The sequence below is a fragment of the Pocillopora verrucosa genome, chromosome 12, assembly GCF_036669915.1.
Source record: "Pocillopora verrucosa isolate sample1 chromosome 12, ASM3666991v2, whole genome shotgun sequence".
Classification (NCBI taxonomy): Eukaryota; Metazoa; Cnidaria; class Anthozoa; order Scleractinia; family Pocilloporidae; genus Pocillopora; species Pocillopora verrucosa.
This window is the reverse complement of record NC_089323.1, coordinates 3,500,231-3,523,236: the sequence shown is the minus strand read 5'-3', so window position 1 is coordinate 3,523,236 and position 23,006 is coordinate 3,500,231. Positions and strand designations below refer to the sequence as shown.

General features: G+C 38.3%; 2 protein-coding genes across 3 annotated transcripts; one reads left to right on the top strand and one right to left on the bottom strand.

Moving 5' to 3' along the window:
* Positions 1-1,373: 1,373 nt before the first annotated feature.
* On the top strand, positions 1,374-3,743 carry LOC131783222 (transmembrane protein 69). The gene is made up of 2 exons (XM_059099951.2): positions 1,374-1,528; positions 2,130-3,743. The coding sequence occupies exons 1-2, from the start codon at positions 1,379-1,381 to the stop codon at positions 2,658-2,660; spliced, it is 681 nt and encodes a 226-aa protein (XP_058955934.2). The 5' UTR covers positions 1,374-1,378; the 3' UTR covers positions 2,661-3,743.
* Positions 3,744-5,004: 1,261 nt separating this feature from the next.
* On the bottom strand, positions 5,005-22,319 carry LOC131783221 (gamma-aminobutyric acid type B receptor subunit 1). Of its 2 annotated transcripts, XM_059099949.2 has the most exons (19): positions 21,967-22,319; positions 21,339-21,469; positions 17,893-18,236; positions 15,329-15,472; positions 14,487-14,663; positions 13,932-14,033; positions 13,541-13,606; positions 12,826-13,026; positions 12,480-12,710; positions 12,136-12,205; positions 11,858-11,968; positions 11,056-11,203; positions 10,513-10,645; positions 9,914-10,024; positions 9,104-9,217; positions 8,397-8,732; positions 7,437-7,700; positions 6,622-6,951; positions 5,005-6,352 (listed from the first exon to the last, which is right to left on the bottom strand). In XM_059099949.2, the coding sequence occupies exons 3-19, from the start codon at positions 18,202-18,204 to the stop codon at positions 6,086-6,088; spliced, it is 3,117 nt and encodes a 1,038-aa protein (XP_058955932.2). In that variant the 5' UTR covers positions 18,205-18,236; positions 21,339-21,469; positions 21,967-22,319; the 3' UTR covers positions 5,005-6,085. The 2 variants fall into 2 exon arrangements, with proteins under 2 accessions (XP_058955932.2, XP_066015221.1); XM_066159124.1 differs by lacking the exons at positions 21,339-21,469; positions 21,967-22,319 and adding an exon at positions 18,408-18,603.
* Between the last annotated feature and the right edge of the window lie 687 nt (positions 22,320-23,006).

Genomic DNA, 23,006 nt, shown 5'->3' with positions numbered 1-23,006 from the left:
TAACATCATACTTTGGTATCTCTTGGGGAAAAATGACCTCGATGAGGTATAAAAAACATTCAGTCATGAAAATCTACCTCACGCGAGATGAAGACTCTATAGAATTCTTCTTTTTTTAAACCTTTTGTTTCTTTATCGCAGCTGAAATTTAGGTTCAATATGACTTAAGTCAAAATTTAACAATAAATATAGTCCAGTACGTCTGCTGTGGTAAATACTTGCCTATATTTATGGTGGAAAATATTCAACTTTGAGTAAGTTTATATTCAGCTCGCGATTTTTTCAAAATAGTGCACGCTTTATAAAAGTTAATGTCTCCTTATATTCTCAGTTCATTTATAAAATTGTTACAGGTGAGATTTCTAGATATGCTATAGATGTCGACTCGTTGTGGACTCCAAGAACATTCGAGACAATTTCTAAGAAAATTATCCTCGTGACTCTTAAAACCGACAGGCTTTTTGATGATAAAAATGGAATGAACGACACAAGTTTATTTCCCGTTGTGTTTACAACAGCTTACGTATTGGTCTACATTTATTTTTAAATTAAGGTATAAGTCATGTAACAATTGCTCAAGACAGCTGTCTATACAGGGAATTTACACAAATTAATTTTCGGATTTATATTTAGTACCCAAAGATGTATTCATTGTCACATTCTGGCGTTAGCTCACGTCCTTGAAGAACAAAGATTTAAAATTACTGGTGTTGTCCTACTCTAGTCTTTTTATCACCGGATTTAGTGACTATTTTGCGACCTTTAACCCTCTAAAAGCGTGACAGGGAATATATCCGAAACCCTTGTCAAATTAGGAAAATCACTTAACGGTCAGGAAGCCTTCTATTGACTTAGTTTCTCACGCGGGGTTTCCCCTGCCAAGATAATAAGGGAAACCCCAAAAAGTTGCGCGTTTGTCTTTTTGCATTACTCCTCTTCTAGTGAATTCAAAATGAAGATTTGGTTCAAGAGAGGTTATCCACTATCGATTTAAACTGGAAATTGGGACTGATGAATAAAAGAAGAACCACAAACCCCCATTCCTGCGGGATGTAAAATCGATTTTACCGACTGGTTTCCACAAAATGCCGTGGCGGCTTAAGGTTGAAAACATGTTTTCTTCCTGCATCTCTTAAAGGGTTTTTTTTTCTCAGTCAGATATGAATAGCAGACGACCCACGATTTTATTAAGACTAAGTGAAGCTATCGCCTTGAAAGGAAGTTGAATGTGTGGTAAAGGAGAAGGGGCAGGGGAGAGATTATTGACGTCAATGCGAAGTCATTGACGTCACTACTTCAACAGGGAAAACTCACGCCTGGGGAAAACTGGACTAGAGTAGAAACAACAGTAATAATGCACAGCGGATGTAAGTTCAACATGGCAGCCGTCCGGGGCCTTACGTGGGATAAAACTCATCATTTTCTTCGTGGTTGCTGTGTTTTGACTAGCAGGATTCCGGGCAATGCTAGAGGTATATCACAAGAGAAAATGCATGTTCTAACATCGGAACACGGGTTGTTTAGAAAGGTAAGATTTTCCAGCTGTAAATTTGCTTCAAGTATTGTGGTGCTGTGAAATCCTGGCCAGGTGTTGATCACTGATAGTTCTGAGACTCATGTATACGATGATCGATGTAGTTGATTGTAGTTCAAACGATTTCTTCTATTTTAGATTAATTTGAAAAGTTCTAAAGTGTGGCTTATTAATTTCGATGTGAGAAGCACGGAGAAATTTCAATTTCGGAAAACAGACACTACATAAAATTTTGGTGAAAATCAACTGAACCTGATCAACGGCAAGAAACTGAGGCTAAGCTCTTAGAATGACTAGCATCTAATTTCTCCATGCAATATCACTCCTGAATCAAACATTAAGGGCAGGGGAATTAATGGAATGATCACTAACTCAAGAAGCTCTTGATTGTTGAACAACTGAATTCTTTTTGTCAGCACCTTAGAAAATTTATAGAGAACAGTCTTGAGAATATACATACTGATGTTAGGCTGTAAAAGGTTAACTGGCTTGTGGTTCAGATAAATTTGCTTAATCTTTGTCAACCCTTTAAACATATCAAGAAGGAGGTGGTGTTTACTCCAGAGGTTTACAAACTTGTTGCTTTTCCTTTAAGGCAATTAGTGGTTCATTGTGTACTCAAGGTCCATTCAAAGTCATGTCATTCTTGCGACCAATGAGTAGCCAATCACAAGGCAGCTTTTCGGCAGACCTTAAGTCCAGCCCATCATCAGCTTTATATCTTGGCTTTTCTGGCGCCATCCCTTTCTGCAGCTTGGCTACCATGGCATTTATTTCTCCAGAACACTTAAATCTGATTGCTCATGCACAACAAGCATATGGGGCATGCATTCTGTCATTTCTTGGCGCAGTACATTGGGGTTACACCTTACCAAAGACTAGTGAACTTAAACCAGACTGGAACACACTTGGATACAGTGTAACTCCATCTCTCATTGCCTGGTTGTCCTTACTTATGAATCCTGCACCAGGACTGACAACATTGTGTTTTGGGCTTGCTGTAGCTTTGTGGAAAGATTTGAAGACAAGTTGTTTTCCCTCATGGTACATTGCTTTACGAAAAGCTCTCTCAACTTTGGCAGTGACTTCAGTTGGTTTGACTGCTGCAGTCTTGTATTTTCAATAGTCAGACATATGTGACTCTTAAAGAGAGGTTCATTGATATTTCTGTATAATTTTGTGAAATAAATGAATTGAAATTTGTTTGCTGCCTTTTAGTCACAGTTATATTTTGAAACTAACCTCTTCACATGGTGGAACTTGGGTTACAAAGGACATTGTAGAGCCTTTTTATAAGCACTTTATAATTTGATGATCTGAAGACATTGTCAAAAGTTTATTCACCCTTTAAATCTCAAGATTTGTCACAAGAATTTGGTGTTAGATCTAGGTAACAAATTTTACCTGATAAGTTTGAGTATACTCATTACCTGTTTACTGGAAAATGTATGGATCTTATAGAGAGAAGTGAAATGTAAATCATTTTTGGGACATAGTTTGATGCTACTCTGGTTTGCAGATTTAATGAATGTAACCGAAGAAGTTACGATTTTTTTATCTTTTATCGATGGGTGACATGTGAAATTTGCCTTTATGAGAGCTTTGAAGAGCTGAACAACTAAGATTTCTGGAATTTTGTTCATGGGTTCTATCTCAGCATTTACTATTCTTCATACAAGTTTGGTACATCGTCTCAGAGGGAGAAAAAAAAAATGAGAAAATTATCAACCGTGGAGATAACTTGACTATTTTCGGAAAGAGAAAACAAGAGCATCAAACTATGTCTGATTGTCCACCTGGTTGCCGTGTGAACTTTAATATATTTCATTTTTGGGAGTTAACCCTTCAACTCCTAAGAGTGACTAACATCTAATTTCTCCTTACGAAATCAGCCTTAAATCAAACATTAAGGTCATGAGAATAAAGGAGATGATCACCAACTAAAGAGGCTCTTGATTGTTGAACAAATTTTTTTTGTCAGAACCCCTAAGAAATGTCTAGAGATTAGTGTGGAGAATATGCATACTGATGTTAGGGAGTATAAGGTTAAAGGGTTTGTAAGAATTTTGGAACCACTGGGTTTAATAAGTTTTGTATATTACCCAATAAAAAGTACTGTATAGTAGCTAATGAGTTGGAAGTACTACCATGGATTCAACTATGTAGTAAAAATATAATGTTGAATTTGGTCCATTCACTCAAGATTTAATGGAGGCCCTTAACTTTTATCAATGGGTGACATGTGAAATTTGCCTTCATGAGAGCTTTGAAGAGCTGAACGACTGAAGATTTCTGAGGGGAGAGCCTATGGAAAACCAATGATTTCAGAAAATTATTCTATTTCATCTGTTTTTAATGTTCCATCACTTCCGTCTCATCTATTTTCTGTTATGTATCTCTTTTTACTATTATTTCTGAGTTTCATTTGTTGTTTTCTCTCAGAGTATATCTGGGTAGTCTTAAAGGTGACAGCACAATCCTTAGCCAGTCATCATATGGAGAAATTTTAAATAGAGAGGAATCATTGACTGAGTTTAGGCCACTCTTTTTAGCCTTTTGTAGAATTTCACTGTCTTGGATTGAATGTGATTGTCTATTTTTATTATCATATGATGTTCATTTCTTCTCATGGTCCATGTAATGGTGTAATACTGGAATTTTGTTCAGGGGTTCTATCTTAGCATTTACTATTCTTCTTACAAGTTTGGTCCATCATCTCAAAGGGAGAAAATAAAAATGAGAAAATTATCAACCAGGGAGCTAACTTGACTATTTTCAGGAAGAGAAAACAAGAAATGTTTTCTTATTGTTTTATAGAATTTTATGTAAGATATATTGGGAGTGAAAATCCACATGATGTCTTAGTTTTGCCCATAACTAGATAGAGCACAATAACATTATGTTTTAGACGTTTACAAATGTTATTAAGGGTTCATAGTTTATATTCGTATCATAAATCATTGTAAATGCTAACCCACGAAGTCTTCATTTTATGCAAACAGTACATTGAAATTGATAAAGGATTACTTTTAAAAAGATGGGCTTTGTCAGTACTTATACATTAAAATTTTTTTTTATCATTGGAATCTCTGTTAACTTGTAAAATATCACTATATTTAGACGTTATTGTAGAAATTGTAAGTATACGGTACTACTTGCTTGTAGCCCAGCATTACACGCGCGTGACGTAGGCATGATAAACACACTGCACATCACTACACGCACCTGCGTGTGATTTAAGATGCACGTGTGTGACTGTTAATGTCCCCGAATATAAGAAGCTATTATCATAAGTACCTATTAGCAATTTGATGGGCATATCATCGCATATTCCACTATCACTTAAGCAAAGATTCCCTACAAGAGTTAATTAAGTAAATTCAGTTTCACTTCTTTCTTCCTGTGAAAGAACCGATATTTGATTAACAATCTTGTGCTCAATGTTTGCGTGTTCGTTTCTATCAGAAATATTTTATATTTACCTAGTTCTCCACTAATCTAAGCGTTTTTTTTCTCTTTTTAATTGGTAATGGCCAGGCTTTTGGTGGCGCCACGATGCGAAATCTAACTCCGTGTACAACTGGTGAGAAACATTGAGCTATGTCGTCGGTTAGTTTTCCGCCTATCTTCGGCGGTCTCCCCGTGAACTGTAAGTAGTGTTTCCGAGATTTCTCCGTGGACCATCCATGGTATCTTCATATTCAGACTATTGATACCACTTTTCCTCTTGGTTTTACCGTTCGTGAACGAATATTAGAGTGTTTTGAAAATAATGGAAGCTTTTGCAAGACTATTCGGATCATGTGTACTATAGGTGGCCTTGGTCGACATATCGGCCGACAGTCGACCGATGTATCGGCCGATAGTCGACCGATAGTCGACCGATATATCGACCGACTGACGGCCGATGCATCGGCCGATACGTAGCGATTAACTGCCAGTGAAGTATCGGTCAAGTATCGGACCGATATATCGGCCGACATGTCGACCGAGGCCACCAACAAAGATTCATCAACAAAGATTCATCGCACTAGAGATCACGGCCAAAACTAAAATACTTCTATACTCAAGGAGAAATTGTTTCATAGGCCGCTGTGCCCGAAAAAGGGGCAACAACGCGAAAGCCAAACACACGATCTCATCAGTAATTCTCCTTACTGTCTGCCGTACAATTCTTATGATGTTAGTTCAGAGAATTTGTATAAGATCAATTAATACTCTCCTAATTGATATTTCTCTATTTTCTCAACACCTTTCTGCTTGATATTATATCGATATGGTAAGGAGAAATTCCTTCTTGGCCACTCATGGGAATTTAGGGGTTAAAGGCGGCAGAAGACCGCCGATAACCGGCTTTTAATGGAATCTCCAGTTTTCCAGTAGTCTCCTTCTAACCGGAAGTTGTTTTACTCCCGCAAACAAATAATTCGTTGACAAAGCTCTTAAATACGATGCTTTTTCCTCATTTATTGTTGAAGTTACAGTCATTTCTCAAGAGTTGCAACAAGCTCGACCCACCACCCGAGCTCATCGATCAGCAGAATTTAATCTTCATCTATTTTCCCCCCGAGCTGGCGATGGATCTCTCGATCTTGGTGTAGGGTACGGTTGAGGTGTTGACAGCCTCAGACGAGGTGTGGCAACATGAGATGATTTTGCTACCAATTCTTTTTTTCTTTGACTTAAGTTCGTGTTAATTTTTGGTTGTATATTGAATCTGGATCTTCTCGTCTTTCGCTGTTGCTTTGGACTGGTGGACATACTGCTGGAAACGCTGGCTGTGTCTGATTCATCGTCCACGATTTCTGGCTCAGGAGGCTGTGAATAAAAGTCATATTTTCAAAAGTCATACCCTAATAAGTTTAAATGTAATATACGTCCAGCCTCTGTTCGGCAAATGATTCCGCGCTCCCTCCCCCTCCTTATCGGGAAAATCGGAGCTCGCACTCAAGGGAACGTTGCAAATCGAGCCCGTAGCCTGTAAGGCTGGCGAATAGAGAAAATGATTGGAAAGTTTACCTAAAATCTATTAATCGCCAACTAGCACTTTGGAAACAAATCGTCAAAGGAGAATGTGTTGTACTTACATCATCCGTTTGAACGAATGAATCGTTCATCTTCGCCTTGTCTGTTTGTGTGTGAATATGACTTAGTGGTTTTCTCTCTGTTTGGACAATGCTGTCACTCAACTTAACACTTATTGTCTGTGTGTCGACAGTCGCCACTGGTGTTGGTTCTTCCGCTTCCGTTTGCATCATCAGTTCTGCAGTTTCGACTTCTGGTTCCGGTTCTGTTAACATGCAAGCGCTCTGGGTTCTGACGACGACTGTTTGTACCTGGGATGTGTTGTACAAGACTTGCATTGTTTGAGTGTACGCTGCCGCTGTTGGAATCTTAGGTGGGTCAATGTAGACTGTCTGTATGTGAGATAAATAATTGAAGATGGCATCCTCTCTTAATCTTTTAATTCCCACAATCTGATTGTTAATTCTCCCCTCTCGTTCCAACTCATTTCCTAATAAATTGGCTACGAGAATTTGGTGTTACATCAGGATAACAACTTCTACCTGATAAGTTTGAATATTCTCATTACCTGTTTGCTAAATACTGTATGAATATAATAGGGAGAAGTTACATGTTAATCACTTTTGGGAATTATAGGGTTCATTGAAGATTGCACAACTATTAAGGAACGCGATAATCCTTCCGGGTAAACTGAACTTAAAAATTGAACAAACAAAAACCCTGAAAAAATCAAGGCTTCGAATGGATTCGAACATGTGCCTCACTGGTATTAGTTAGGCGCCACCCAATACCCACGGCTTCAAATCCCATCGAAGACTGAAATCCTCTTCTGGTAAACCTTTCCTTAAGGAATATGGAGTCTAAAAAATATACTTACCTCGGTTACAATACGAGTCTCCCCTTCTTTAGTTCTGTTTGGTATGTTGTTGACCATGTAGTCCCACTCATGGGAGATCGGCGCACAGGAGTAGGGGCCTGAGCACGAGGCCAGTTGGGGTCTGAACTTCTTGGGATTAGCACATACATCACATTCACAGCCGCCGCAGTTGTTCTCGTAATTGTTGTCGTGTCTCATTTCTACATCGTTGTTTTCTTCAGATGCGATCTGTGATTTCTTTTGGCATTTCTGGGCCCGTTTCAGCTGTTGTGAAGAAAAAAAAACAATACCGTAATTTTAGTTTAGGAGATTTCCGAGAGAGTTTTTCCCTTTACGCTGGAATGCTTCAATTCACGGAATAGTGTTAGTAACAGAAAAGATATTCTTCTGTGTCCAGTCCAATAAAGGCATTTAGACTAACTTTGATCAGAGCACACAGTTTCATTACGCTAAGTTGTCTCTCATAAAATCACTCCTCTCTTCTTCAAGTTGGTCATTCTGATAGATATCGAACTCGACCAGAAGCCCATTACTTCTCCTGACTCGACAAGTTATGTTACATTGATTTTGCGCTGAACCAAGAATTTTCTCAATTTTTTAAGAGCATCAACAAAAGCGAAAAAAAAAATCACGGGAAATCTGAATTTAATAGCAAACTTTTGCTCAAATATGCTCTTTCTACCCCAGGGGACTTTACATGTCAATAACATGATTGTCGTCAGATTTTTCTCGTGGAAAATAGAATAGACACTTGGGTTTTTAGATGAGTCAAGAGAGTTGGGATTCCTTTATTTCCCTATCTAAAGAATTTCCAAATCCTTACTAGGAAGAAGGGGTTGTGGAGGCAGACACATGTACCCCAAGGTCCCACAACGCCATGGCCTCGCTAGTGTCTGGTCTGCTTGGCTACCTACCTTCCTCTTACTTCTTAACTCCCTGTGGACGTAATTTTATTCTCACCTGCGGAACGACTCCAATAATCAAGAGAGCCGCTGATATAACGATGATGATGAGACCTGTAATACCATAAAAGGGATTGGGATACTGTCGCACGTGCATTATTATCGGAATCTCGATGACGCACATTACACTTGCTATTGCCACACACTGAGCACAGTTTCGCGTGTTGTTACACAACGGCATACACAGGTGGCGTGCCGGCCAGGCTGCTAAGGCGCCAATCAGGAGAAGTACTCCCTTGGGAATGAAGAGGAGAGCCAGCGCTCCCATCTCATCGTCAGAGATGCATTGTTCAACGAGGACTGTTCGCTCATGGTACGGACGGGGTCTGGATACCTGTCGAAATTCAACAATCGGGTCGGGATGTTAGTTAAGTGAGCAGTGATATTACAGAGGTAAATCTGCTGTGGCCTGAGTTCGATTTCCGGATATAACATGTGGGTCGAGTTAGGTGTTTGTTTTCTTCCTCGCTCAAAGGGATTTTCTCAGGGTTTCGTTTCTCCACGAAAACCAACTTTCGACCCAGAAAAAGTGGATGAACCGCAAACCCGTGGCAGTCCCACTGTTAAAATCCAATTTAATGTAAGTCTAAGAAATTTTAGGGAGAGTAATGTACAGTTTCCAAAATTATGTAATGTATTATGTAATAATTAGCAGATAATATTTCTCTTCTTTAGTTACTTCGTTATGAACTCATCTCAACTAACCTCCCGCAGAGTTCTCACTGCACGGGGGTTAAAAATAACTTGCCACGTGATCAACAAAATGACGTCACAAATGAAGATAATCAAGGCTATGAAATGCATCCACATCCATGGAACCTGAATCAAGAGTGAAAGTTCGTCATTGCCAGAAGTGATTAACTTGTAAATCCTCCCCACAATATCAATACATTATCCAGCAAACAGGTAACGAGAATACTGAAACTTACTAGGGACAGGTTGTAATCTTGATCAAACACTTCATTCTCGCAACCAATTACCAAGGAAATGTGTAGCAGTTAGAGGAGAGAATTGACAATCTGATCTTGGGAGTTAAAGAATTAGGGGGCAAAGCAAACACAAGGGGAATTTTGGCGATGAAAGGGAAACGGATAATCAGCATAAAGTGGAAGAATGTTTAAACACTTTCAAGAAAAGCGCTAGAAAAGATGTGGTCTTTTTTGGTGCGAGGAAAAATGTTATCGTCGAAAAGTGCACGGACGCTATCCATGTAACCATTGGATAGCGTGGTATAATGTGAAACCTTGCATTGCGTGGGATCAATCTTGTAACCACTGTGCAGCGCGAGAAAAAGCCGGCCAAGCAATGGTTACCTTCGGAAAATTTGAATTGAGCACACTTTTGGTGATTAGTTTGCGCATTCTGTACGGATTTTAACTGAATGTTATAAAAGAGAAAATAGGGTAAAAACCTTGTACCCACAAATTCTGACACACCGTGAAAATGATCTAGCTTTTCATTTTAGCACAAGTTTTAAGGTAGAATTTTCGTCTACCATAAAGTACACCTGCGAACCTTTTTTATCGTTAGCGGTCTCCTTGACACAACTCTGAAAGCGAAGAGGACTCTGGGAAGTACACTGCCGAGACAAAATGTGAACCCCAGGCTGAGAAACCAGGAACGTGCCTGAAAATGAAATAGATACAATGTCGACGTCACGCAGCAAACAAGTTAGACATTGTTTCTTCCTAGAAAAGAGAGTTGTTTCATTGGTTTCTTTGCTCTCGTCGAATGTCGTTCGCCAGTATCCTATCATAACTGCCTGTTATTCTGCTCAATCGTTGGTAAATATTTTCTCTTAGGATAGAAACCTCGAAAGTAGACACGAATTAGTATAATTTACCGTTTATGACAAGAGGTTTGCAGGAAGACTGCGGGAATGATGACATATTGAGGACAGTTCGGGGGAGTTCATTAGGAAATCTGTCTATAACGAGGAAGGGGAGCTATCTGTTTTTAAAAATAAAATTTAATGGAGTCTTGACTCATTACGTTTTCCATAAAAAACGATTAAAACTTTTTTTATTTGCTTTCTAATAAACCTTACCAGCCCATTCCCTTGCGTGCATGATTCCTTAAGCTCATAGCAACTTTTAACGTGTACGTATGCTAACCTGACAAACCCACTGCATCAGTTCAAAGGAAACAAGGGCACCGTCAAATCCAAACAGCACAACGGAAAGAAGATTCAGCATGCAGCCAAAGATGAGCAATTCAGTGAGGTAAAAGCCAGAATGGTAGATGACTCTGGATTGTTTTGTATTAGGAAAAAATGTGTTCAGTGACATTATGAAGGAAAAACAATTTGGTTGTATTATGCAGAAGAAATGAAATTCACTGTAGTCGCGCGGTTGTAACTTTGAGCAAATTTTGGTTTGGCCTCAATGCATCAATCTGCATATTAAGAAATTACTTTTGCAGCGCTTAAACACTCTCTGGTGCAAGTTCCTAACCATTTCGAGTTTTCATGGGTGGCTCTCTGCCTAAAATAAATAAATTGGAAGCATTTTGATCGGCTAAACATTAGGTATCGAATGAAAAAAAAAGGCAAATTTTCAAAATGCAAAGGCAGTAGTAACAAACGAACTTAAAATTGAAACCTTAAAAATTATTTCGATCTACCAATAGAAATTAAATGATTGGCGGCTTTTCCTCACCTATGACGTCGAAAAACTAAAAGTAAAGCCAAACAAAGAACACAGCAAACGAGAAGAAATCCAGAGATTAAAGACCACGACAGGAAGAGAGGAAGACTGATGTACAACCACGAATCTGTTGAAGATTTCCTTTGGTAAGGTTGACCGGCTGTGAATTGAGAGTAAAAAGGAGGTGATGAATACATAACTTCTCATTAAAATTCTAAAACAGTTCTACAAAGACAAGGTAAGAGGAATGGAGACATCAATCTGTTAAAGGGTGAACAAGCCAGAAGGAAAATTAGTTGCAAGATCTTGGGAGTTTAAAGTGTTTAGAAAAACTCTTTAGACTACTTAGAAGCCAAATGAATAAAGGGGGTAAGTTTCTAGAGAAACTGTGGTGCTGCATCGGTGGGAGAGTATAAAAGGGTATTTTAGTTTTATCAACTGAGTTGATAACATAAATTGGCCACCGTAAAGAATTGCGAAGCTGACATTTCGAGCGTAGCCCCTTTTTCAAAGCTCTCGCTCTGAAGCTTTTGCTCTGACGAAGGGCTAACGCTCGAAACGTCAGCTTTTACCCCCCTTACCCCTGCGGTGGCCAATTTACGTTATCAACTCAGCTGCTAAACTATCTTACCCTGTTATACTTAGAAGCTAGACTGCTTACAATCGATGAACGTTCGGCGTAAAGAACAAACCATCGAAAAAATTTATTATTGAATTAGTTTCTCTTCTCTGCTGTCCACCTTTGAAGAACCGACAGTCCAACAGTTTTTTTTTTTTGGAGACATAAGCCTCCAGAGAAGTTGATATGACTTACCTGGCCAATTTACATATTTCAAAACCGCTGGTGTACCGTTTCCTGTGGAATCTCCCCTCAGGAGAAGGGAAGGGGGATTGTAGTCATACACACCCACTTCAAAAGAGCCAACTGGACGAAAAGGGAAAAAAAGATAACAATTAATACATTTTTTTTCTAAGAAATTTTTTTAACCTTGAAATTAAAGTATTATCAAGGGGTTTGTTAGAAAACGCATACATCTTCTCTTATGAGAAAGAAACAACATTTGAGAAGTGAGCTGATGCCTGTCTACCTACCAGATTTCGTGAACTGCTGTATGAAAACTGTGCACTTCCTGTTTCCATTCTCATCAAACGCGACTACACCCTATAACCAATCAAAGATAAATGGAAATCGCTTCAAAGACATTTCATTAACATAATCACCTCAAATAAATCACAAGCCATAAGATTTTGGAAGGGAAATAAGTGACTTGCTTGCCTGTGGCTTATAGACAACCTTTTCTTTTATGGTTAATTTTCGGTTTTGTTTGTTTGTTTGTTTTTTTTTTTAGTTTTCGTTTCGTCATCTGTGATCTTTAACTAAGTTGATGCATAACAGCAGCTATTCTCTTACATTTGTCCGTACATACAATCCTTACCGACGGTCCCGTAAAATGCAATTGGGCTGCCTCTTCCTTCAACAGCTCGCTCACACTGGGTCGCTCGTAACCAAGGTCGTGTAGTTCCATGCCCCACGCGGTCAATACTGGCCGAGCACGCTCAAGAGTAACGGCAATCGCCCACATAGCCTCGTAAGCAAATGGCGCGTAAGTACTACGAAACGAAGGTGGGATTCTTTGATTGTAGTGCGTAAAGAATTTATCTGTTGTCTAAAAAATGTAAGACGCAAATTTGTTAAGTGCGAAAGTGTATTCTTTGTTATAAGGCTGTAAAAGGAAATGGTTTCGGAGGCAAAAGCTGCACAGTGTTGAAAACAACATGTACCTTTCCTGACACTAAAGTGCCGTTGATCTCATTCTTGTAGTAGAAATTGAAGTGGTGATCTAACGCCTCTTCCATCTGTGATCTCGTGCAATCTAATTTTGTGGGGAGTTCAGGATTCCACCAATCAGAGGTTATATTAGCATCCGGGGTAGATGTTACCATCCAGACGTAGTTTTCGCCGTACATTCTGTTTCGATAAGCCTTAAATGGAAGATTTAATGATCGACAGGTATTATTGCAGGATAAGTTATAAACTATTGCCATACTACTCCAGAGTGCTCTGAGTGAGCTCTTAGATGTACACCTGAGAAGCTATAATCAAAAGTTATCACTCTAAGGTGTGAAAATGAGAGTTAATCGAAAGAATTTGAAAACAGGAACCTGCTAATAACCTAAAGAGCTTAATTGGTCTTAAAAAGCTGTACTGTAGAGACTGAAAATCTACTAGCATTTTATAGCTTATTTTCTATTGTAGTTCAGCAGTGATGTTGTCTGAGAATACCAAAGGTTTTAAGCTTGTTTAATTCCAAACATAGATTCGTTTGCAAGGCTGACGCAAATTGCACTAAAACAACCTGAAACGCATTTTCAATCTGATTGCGCGTAGTTTAAGAAAACTTAATGATTCGGTTACCTTGCCCAATATCTCCAAGGGGAATATAACGATGGGGGAACATTTTCCTTCGCACGAGTTTAGCCACAATTACAGGCTTACCTGACAAAACACTTCCCTTGCTCTGGAGTGATGAAATGTACCAACGATAATGTGGGCTCCCTTGTCCTGAGAAAGAAAAAGTCAAAATATCACTTTCTTTTCCAGAGTGTGCAGTTATTATGAAAAAACTAGAATCCTCTCCCTGATCTTCTGGGCTCAGCCTGGGGGGCCCAGTGTAGTGAAAAAGTGAAATTAAGGGCTTGACCGCACTAATCCATTTTCAAAGGAGTCCGTTTTCGTTTTTCTTCTTGAACAAAACGAAGCAAAATTGAATTTTTTCCTCCCTCAAGGGCGTTTACATTTTGACTCAGTCAATTGTCCACTCAGCTGTGTTTTCATTTAAAAACATATACATTACAGTAAGCCTTAAAACGTGAATTACTTTCTGCACCTTTAGGATTTTGACAGCAACTGCTGGATCTTGTGTAAAGCCTTCATTTGCCACGATTTTGCTCCCATTGCCTTCTAGACTTTTAGCTAGATGCTTGCTTATCTATGAAGCAAAACAGCGTCATTTGGATCAGTCCTTTACGAATTTCTCACTTTAAAACTTCGTCCATTAGCGTGCGTAGCAAAGACTCAGAAATATGCACACCACGCAAAGCAGAAATCCTTCGAGCCCGTTACTTCTAACTCGCGTATACATGTCCGGTTCACTCGTACCCGCTTGAATCGAGCGGTTCGGAGCGGCTAAAGAAGGCGCGTTATGGTGACAACAGTAGTAACACTAAGTTTCTCGGCTGAAAGAATAACATAATAGATAGATGGAAGAGCATTCTGCGGTTAAAGCAGCTAAACTTTTAGACTTTAATTTAATTTTATCGCCACAACCACATTCCACAGGTGAAATTTTAAAACTAGGGCCTGTTTATGCGCAAGTTTCAATCAGTGCATAGACGAATGATAACACAAACATGCTGGGACATTCACTTAACTGTAGACTCACCAGTGAGTAGTATGGTGACGCGTCATAAATCAAACCAATTTCGTCCTTCCAGCCAAATTTATTGATAAACTGAAAACGAGGCTCGTTGAAGACGAATTCTGTTGGAACGGTGCGGAAGAATAAAGGATATCGGTCTCGTTTGGTTGTGAGCTCCAGGTTGGTTGCTCCATGAGAAAACTGCAAAAATATAAATATTGAAACGGTATCTTTAAGGCCATTTCGCTTAAAAATTGAACATTATCATTCTCAGAAAAAGACTCGATTTCTTTAATTTGAGCAGTAACGACAGCTTCACTCATCAGCAATAACACTTGACTAATTTTGATACCGTCAAGAACGCCCTTTTTCTGGAAATTATATTTTTTTTAGTAAAACCTCCTTAAGCGCTAGTGTATTCCCACCAACCCCCACCCCCTCCTCATTACGAAGAAATCGCACCCTCCGTATGTGTTAGAGGAGATCTGGGGGTCTGGGGTTAGAAGGAGGGGGGTTACACAGCATGTATATCAAAATCGCGGGCTGAACGGTGGCTTTGAAAACACCGTAGGCGAAATATTATAAGAAGTATTCTACTTTGCGTTGAGTGTCTTCGGTGTTAAACCTCTCAATTTTTTTTTTCAGGGTTCAATTGATGATCAAGGAGATGATATTTCTCTTTGGAACATTATTTGTTCATCCTCAGTGGCGAGTGGGAATATCCTATGGTAAGGTCATTCAAGCCCATGGTAACACATTAATAATGTAAGCAACTTTCGATTTTCTTGCCTGGCATTATTTCGTACTTACAGTCAATTTAAATGCCTATGTACTCAAGTAACCAAATGAATTAGATTAATTCTTACCTGTAAAATTCCAATCTCTGGCAGTCCAGCATATGCAGCCACTGTTTTGGCCAGGTCATCATTAAATGGTCCAAGGATCATAAGCTTTTTGGGTGGAGTGTTTAAATATTCGTACAATATTTTGGTTCCTTCGCTGAGACGGCCCTGAAAGAAAGACATTTTGTGCTCCACGTGAAAAGGAGTTTTTCAATAACTATATTACAGGCACATGAGGTTTCTCGGACTTTGGAAGAGGAAAACTTATTGTTTAACACTTTGCAACTTTTCTGGCTTGCATTTCATGCGTGCTGTTAGGGCGAGTCGACGTTATAAACTCGCGATCGTTTATCAGGGTGGCTATGTTTGATTTAGCGTTAGAGCAGACGGTGGGAGGGGGTGAGAAAGGTGAGAGATTTATAAACATTTCACTGCTGTAAAAATCAAAGGTAGCAGCTATAATTTTCGCTAAGAGAATATTGAGCATTCGCTAACCAAATTCACGTGATCTTCAAGGTATTATTTCTAGGCCAGGACTTTAGAAATATTTCCGTTTCAAAGAAAATAAAAAAATGCCTCGTCAGTCGAATTCTTAATTTAGACAAAACCTCAGGGATAAAATCCCCAGCAGACTAATTTTTTTCATTTAATTTTAATTTAATTTTTTTTTACATAAATTATTATGAAATATAAACATCTTATAACTCAATGGTGGTTATAATGAAAAAAATATCCTATTAGGTAATTTATGACTCTACCAGAGAAAATGCATTTTTGTGACTGAAATTTATAAATACTTGTTTTCTGCGGCAGCCCCGTTTACAATGAGCATGCAAACGACGTGAAATGAAAACAAAAAAAAAATTAAACTATAAAGCCAAAAGAAAAGCTCAAGAACAGATGTTTTAAGGCTTGTAACAGCAACCCAGACCAAACAATTGTTTTTCCAGACAAGCATCATCTTTTTCGTTCATAATGCCAAATAAAACGAAAACAAAGGCTTCAAGTTGACTGGAGTTATTCCAAATACAGCCTTAAAGAGTCGTTATTCTACTTCGTGTTGCAGAGTTTTGGCAGCTTACGTAGGGGCCAGGCATTATTGAATTGAGTTCTGTGGGGGAGGTGGGGGGATATCGAAGTTTTCTGGCTGTGTAACTTTAAAATTTTCCTCGTCCCCCCATGAGCCTTTGAAGTGTTCTTACGACTCCCCCCACCCCCCTTCATTGCCTGTTTATTTTCTAAAGTTCCCCCCTTTATACTTTGTCAGCAACGACTGACCCCTCCGTTCCCAACAGGGAATAATGTGACATCCCCCCCCCCCCTATAAAAAAAGAAAAAATGCCTGAGGTAATAATTCTCTTATCTACGTTCTCAGCTTATGTAAATGAAAGAAAAAGAGTTTTATTACATGCGGTCATCAATTATCAATGCGCTTTGTCTGAGTCGGAGAGGTTTTTTTAATTGCAAATGCGTGCACTATGTTTTTAGATGATACAGGCAAGTTTCACTTACAAGTGTTTAATATAACTGCAAATAATTTTTTACTATGTTAACAAAAAGTAGGGAGAGCAAAAAATCACCAACAACGAAACGACCCATTTACAAAGTTTCACAATATTGCTTTCAGAGCAGACGATCAAATTCTTGGAAATATGCGAGTTTTAAGGTTAACTGAAGATAAAGAAAAATCTTCTAGTTTATTTTACACTCGATTTATGGCACCGAACTAATTAATTTTACATTTAGTATGTTTTTATCCGTATACAGTCTAATTACAACAGGTCCGTAGTCTAAACATATCAAACGAATGGATTAGGGCGCTGTTGAAATTACTGATTTTGTTGGTGATAAAAATGTCTGTATCTGATACAAAAACACAGTAAATGGTATATTCCCTTTTATTCAAATAAAGCCGATGGGTGCTGTGTACTTGAAAGTCGTCAATTTAATGTCAGAGATAACATTGAAAACTGGGAATGCATTTCCGAATCGTTAAATATTAAAATTGGGCGACTTTTTCTGTCATGAATATGGCATTTAAAGCTCAGAAAAATAAACCTGAAATATTTACGAATCAATACAGATTAAAATTGAAGTCAGTTTCAGTATAAATGAATCTGTCAGTCTCTCATCAACTCACAACATTCGGAAATGCCAAAAATGCCCAAAATGGCGACGAGTAAGAGTACCAAAAAAATAGATCCGCAAAAAGCTTGTCGTTTAATTTACAAAGAAAAGACTCGAGATTTGTTGCGGCCATTAATGCGCACAACAATTGGCGACAAATCAACCGAAGGAATTGTTACTAAAAAACAGCTTGAATATTCACTATTCGACGTACATTGAATTTGGCGTCTTGTCACAGTAAGAAAATGTTCTGATTCAGTTCACAAATAAAACACTCGAAACGGTTGAAATATTTACAGATGTATGCCAGCTTCAATTGGACATTTTCGCGGGAGACCAACCTGCATTAACCGGCTCAATGAACTCAGTGACACAAAAGAACCGACTAAACTACACACAGAGCCCACCTGTTCGTTATAAACAGGAAAAAAAGAAACAAAATCTCTATTTCTAAACTATACCTTTGTCGATTTGTGATGGTGAAGAACAATTTCATAGTCCGCCAGGTATTTTAAATCGTTGTTGATTTCTTCGACGGCCATGAAGGCAGCGTCGAGGCAGCCTGCTCCATTGCGAGAATCGTGATCGAACAAGCCAGCGATGTGCAATTGATGCTTCACTCGAGGAACAGTCGTCGGTTTAACGACTCCCTGAGTATCGTTGAATGTCACCATAGCTCGGATTGAGTCAGTATCGTTAAAACCGCACACGAAATGGCGGTTTAAAGTGAAGTAGATTAAACAAAATATCCAGATTTTAAACCCAGGACTCATGTTGACAATCAGCTGAAAATGTCATTTACATCCTACAAAATGAAAAAGAAAAATTCTGGGTTGTTTTGGCGGTGATCATAATAGTTATTTTGGGGTTGTTTTAGCGGTCAGAAGATTGATAGCCGCCGTAAGCCATGTTCTTTTCTTCTCTAAGGTAAAGAGTTTTTCCCATTTTCAAATACGCATTTTTACTCTGTACCTACCAGTGTCTTCCAAAAATCGATTTGCCATAAGGATTGTCAACGACGCTGTCGGCCAAGAAAACTCATTACCATGGCTTCGACGACTTATTTCAGTTCTGGATAAATTCATGGGATTAACAATTTATAATTCAGCTCATTCAGCTAGAGAGAAGCCCCCTAATCAGCTTCTTTTGCAGATCCCGCAGGATTACTAATTTTCTACATCAAAACGTAAACACTCGATAAACACTTTGGTATTGAGGTGTTTCTTCTCGAGTGAAAGACTAAATACAAATACAGCTCTAGCTGGAGACGGGCATAATAGAAGGCAGGAAGGGGGGGGGGAAGGAGGGGCTACTTGTAGTTCTCTGGTCTTTTTGTTCTTCCGCTCTTCTACAAGAGTGAGACAAATTTCTTTAATTTAAACGCTGTTTGACATGAATATACAAGGCTTTTCCTAAAGCGGCCCTTTTTACTGCGAAAAGGGACACCTGTTGTTGACAAATGGCCCGGCCGAAAAGCCTATCCTTGAAAAAAATTAACCTCACCAACCCCCCCCCCCCAATTCCTGCCCCCTAATGGCGAAGTCTGCTTGAAATTTGTGAATACGATAAGTTTACATATCAATCACAGCTTGTTTAAGCTTTTCTGAATTGTGTTATGAATTATTATGAATTTTTTATTGCTGAAACTCGATATTGCAATAGTGACCGTGTTTTTTAGGTATTCTTCTGCTTTTAAATTTAACGAAGGACTAAAAAAATTGCAATATGGTTTTCTTTTTTGTTTTCATCATCGAAAAGTCTACAATAAGTAGTTTTCGATTATTTTAGCAAAAAATCAATAGGTGAGTGACAGCTGCATATGATAATAGACTAAAACAACTTGAACTTCAGACAGTCGAAAAATTTCTGCACTGTATATTGAATTAATTGGAAACGGCGCCCAAAAATTTCAACTTTATTTTAATAACAGACCATTAAATCTCCAAAATTATTTCGAAGATATCGGGGCATCTTGATTCAATTTGAGTGTCAGATAAGGACGTCAGCTTGGAATGTATGATTTGCGTAAAAAAATGGAATTATGAATGAAAAAGGGAAAACCAATTCTAGTTTCTTAACAAGCCTAGCTTTCCTCTGATTTTGTTTCCCCAGAGGCGATATTTTCTCGCTCTATATCAGATTGGCAGTAAACAACAGAAATATCTTTTCTTTATTTGGTGTTAGTTTTAAGAAAGGGTTTGGTGAAAATTTGAATTTATAAAATAATTCAAATAGTAAGCGCGCTCTGATTGGCCTTAAAACCATTTTACATGAGTGAATGTAAACATGGTTTTCGTCCCTCTTTCATTAGTTATTCTAGAAAAGAAATTTAAAATGGTTTCCGTGTTTACATAGCCTGATGTAAACACTTGGGAGGTTGGGAGAACACGAGATAAGCTGGAAACCAATCCGCTTCGCGTCGCGGTTTCCTACGCTTATCTCGTGTTCTCCCAACCTCACAAGTGTTGACATCAGGCTATGTAAACACGGAAACCATTTTACATTTCTTCAATTTTGTAGATGGAAATAAACATTTTGAAAGGTGACATCTGATGATCTTTCCTCTTTTTTTTCCTTTATTTTCTTTTATCATTTAAATTTTTCATCGACTTTCCTAACTCGGATGTAGATTTTTTCATGTGAATCGAAAGTTGAACTATTTTCGATACCGCTATGTAGTAATAAATACTTTCGTGATTCGTTCAAATATGCGAATTTTACATTTTTATCTGCGATAAAAGGCTCCTTTACTAAAAATTTTTATTGAAAAAGAGACGCACTGTCTGAAAGCGAAAAAGAAATTATTTGAAGTAATTGTCGTATGTCATTTGACTCAAAAATTTTGAATAAAAAAACATATGGTACCTCACCGGATCAAAGGGAAACCACAGCTTGGAGTGAATAAATTTACAGGGCTGGTACACATTTTATTAAAATCGATTTTATTTTTTTCCTTGAAACCCGAAGACTTTTTATGAAATTACCATATTGTGATTTTTTACATACAGTAGCCATGTCTCTGTACCATTTTCACGAATACGTTTTCCTAGTTTAGCTGTGTGAAATTTTTTTGCAAAATTTTTTTGCTTGTATAAAAGCAAAACTAGGTACGTGAAGTTATGTGTCTTTCGTAAGCTAACATACGCGCCGAATATAATAATAACTGAATCACCGTACAATCACCTTTGCCGTAAGGTTGGATCAGAAATAATTGTGGCCGTTTTGTCTCTGAATATAATTTGCGTTATGTTTACATTGTCTGGTACGAGGCTATTTTGCATAAGTACATCATTGCAATGTTTGTGGTGATATTTAATGGATTAAGTGCATTAACTTCATGCTTGTTCATGAAAATATTATCCTGGACGTTAAACAGCGGTGAATCGCTACTGGCAGTTCAAAAGGTAGAGAAAAAAAAACGAATGTTTGAATCTCCGACTTGCAAACAGCGTTCTCCAACTGGCACGCGAATAAGTTTACTCTTGGGAAACGGAATTTTCTAAAAGAAAGTGGCGAAGAATATAATGAAGGAAATCCTTGCATTCAACTATATCTTCTGCCGTCATATTGTTTGTGTGCTGTCAGTTATCTTCTTTCAGATCTTAATTGAAGGAGTTTTCATTTGTGTAGAAACCAACGGGGACTTGTTAATCACACGGTACGAATGCATTGTGTTTGCCAATTACACGGAGCGAAGACACGCTCTAGAGCACCAGATTCAAGATCTCTCAAAAGTCTTAAACTCGTAATTTTGACGTAACTGTAGGAGAAGAAGTTTCAGCCTTCCTAGTTCATCTTAAATTCGTTTGCAAACATACGAAGAATTATTTGGAAATCACAGTTTAATTGAAGTTTCGAATTAAACTTGTGACAGTCCTTATCGTTATACTTGCATCAGTGAACATACCTCTTTAAGAAGTTACTCCAAACCTTCCAGCGCCTTATTTGGAAAACAGATAAGGCCGTTATTCGCCGAAAAACGTGACGGAGTTCCTGATTAGAAGTTCTTTTACCCTGTCTAAAAGATCGTCAGCTGACCTAGGAAATTAAAATTCATCGCGTAAGGGTCATTGAACGAAATGTTTTCCTTTCATCGTAAATGAACCATAACAATATTGTGTCCAATTTAACTGCTCAACCTACAAAGTAATCTTGTATTTCGTAAAGATCCAGCCGGGTCTGGGTATTCTAAGTTTAATTTGTGGTTAGAATCATATCGATCAGAGCTTAACCGCAGATGACCCAAGCAGGCGATGCAGCAACATCGGATTTCTAGTAATTTATGTATCACTTTGTTGTTTTTGTCTCAGATGCAAACACAGCGTATTTTGTGCCGCCGTTTATTGGCGTGCTTTTGGAAAGTTTTATAAGTTATCGCTAGCTTACACCCTGCTGAGTAGTACGAACACACTATGTTTCGTGTCTTCGATCTTTTATGCTAATAGAAACGCGTTTACCTCAGCCACGAGATCATACGCTGAATTGCTGAAATATTTTTAATAATCCCACGTGTAACAATAGAAAGCATATCATACCTGGTTTTAAGAAGAGTTCTCGTTCATTCTCGTTCGCAGTCTTCGTTTCGTTTCCCTTATGGATGCTCCCACGTTGTATACCGAAAATATATCGTGCTTGATACAAACTTATTTCCCGGTTTGGTCGTGACCACGAGCGAAGTGATGACAACTAAGTTCACAGACAGTAGTGAGGGCAAATTCTGAAAGTACTTTGCCAAAGGAGACGAAACACGATTTTTTGACGAACGGAACCTTGCTGGTAATATTAATATCGACGCACCGTGTTTGTACAATTTGCAATGGAAAAATGGAATACGTGATGACTGTGGATCCAACAGAGTCAGTTGTGATGGAAGCGACATCCGGGCAATTGAAAGTTATCCGGGAACTTTTGTGTGACGATTTGCGAAAAAAAAAAGGTTGCCTTTACAAGTGATATATACAATGATTTCCGGCTTACAGATCTTTTCCGAAATACTGTTTTGCTGTCAAGGTTTGCTTCCATTCGTCATTGAATTTATTGACGGAAAGTTTGTTTTGACCATTGTGAAATTTGGTTATCTTGTATTTGAAAGAGCGAGAGAAGGCAGAGGCGTGAAACCTCTCTGAAAAGAACCCGCGGTTTTAATGATGTCTTGGATAATAGAAAAAAAAATTATAATTAGTTCGCCCCCATGTAATGTTTTATTCATGCTTCGATTGAAGAGCATTTGAATAATTTATTGTCATTTGGAAGGGATAAAAAAAAATTTAAATCAACGTTCAGAGGAAACAAACCATTTCGCCATCGTGACAAACGTGAATTTTAATAAACCGTAAGTGATTATTGAAATTATTTTGATGCGCCTAAAATTGATAAAAAGGCGAGCAATTTCCATGTAAGAAAAATGAAATATCCAATTAAGATCCAAGTAAGGAACAGAATAAAAACACCTGCGTACTGATGGATTTCCTGAAGCTTTATATTATCTTTGGGACGAGCATGCGTATATAACTAAGACAGGAAAAAGATTGAGGAAGCTGCGGTAGTTTTTCAGATGTCATAAATGAAAAGCTCG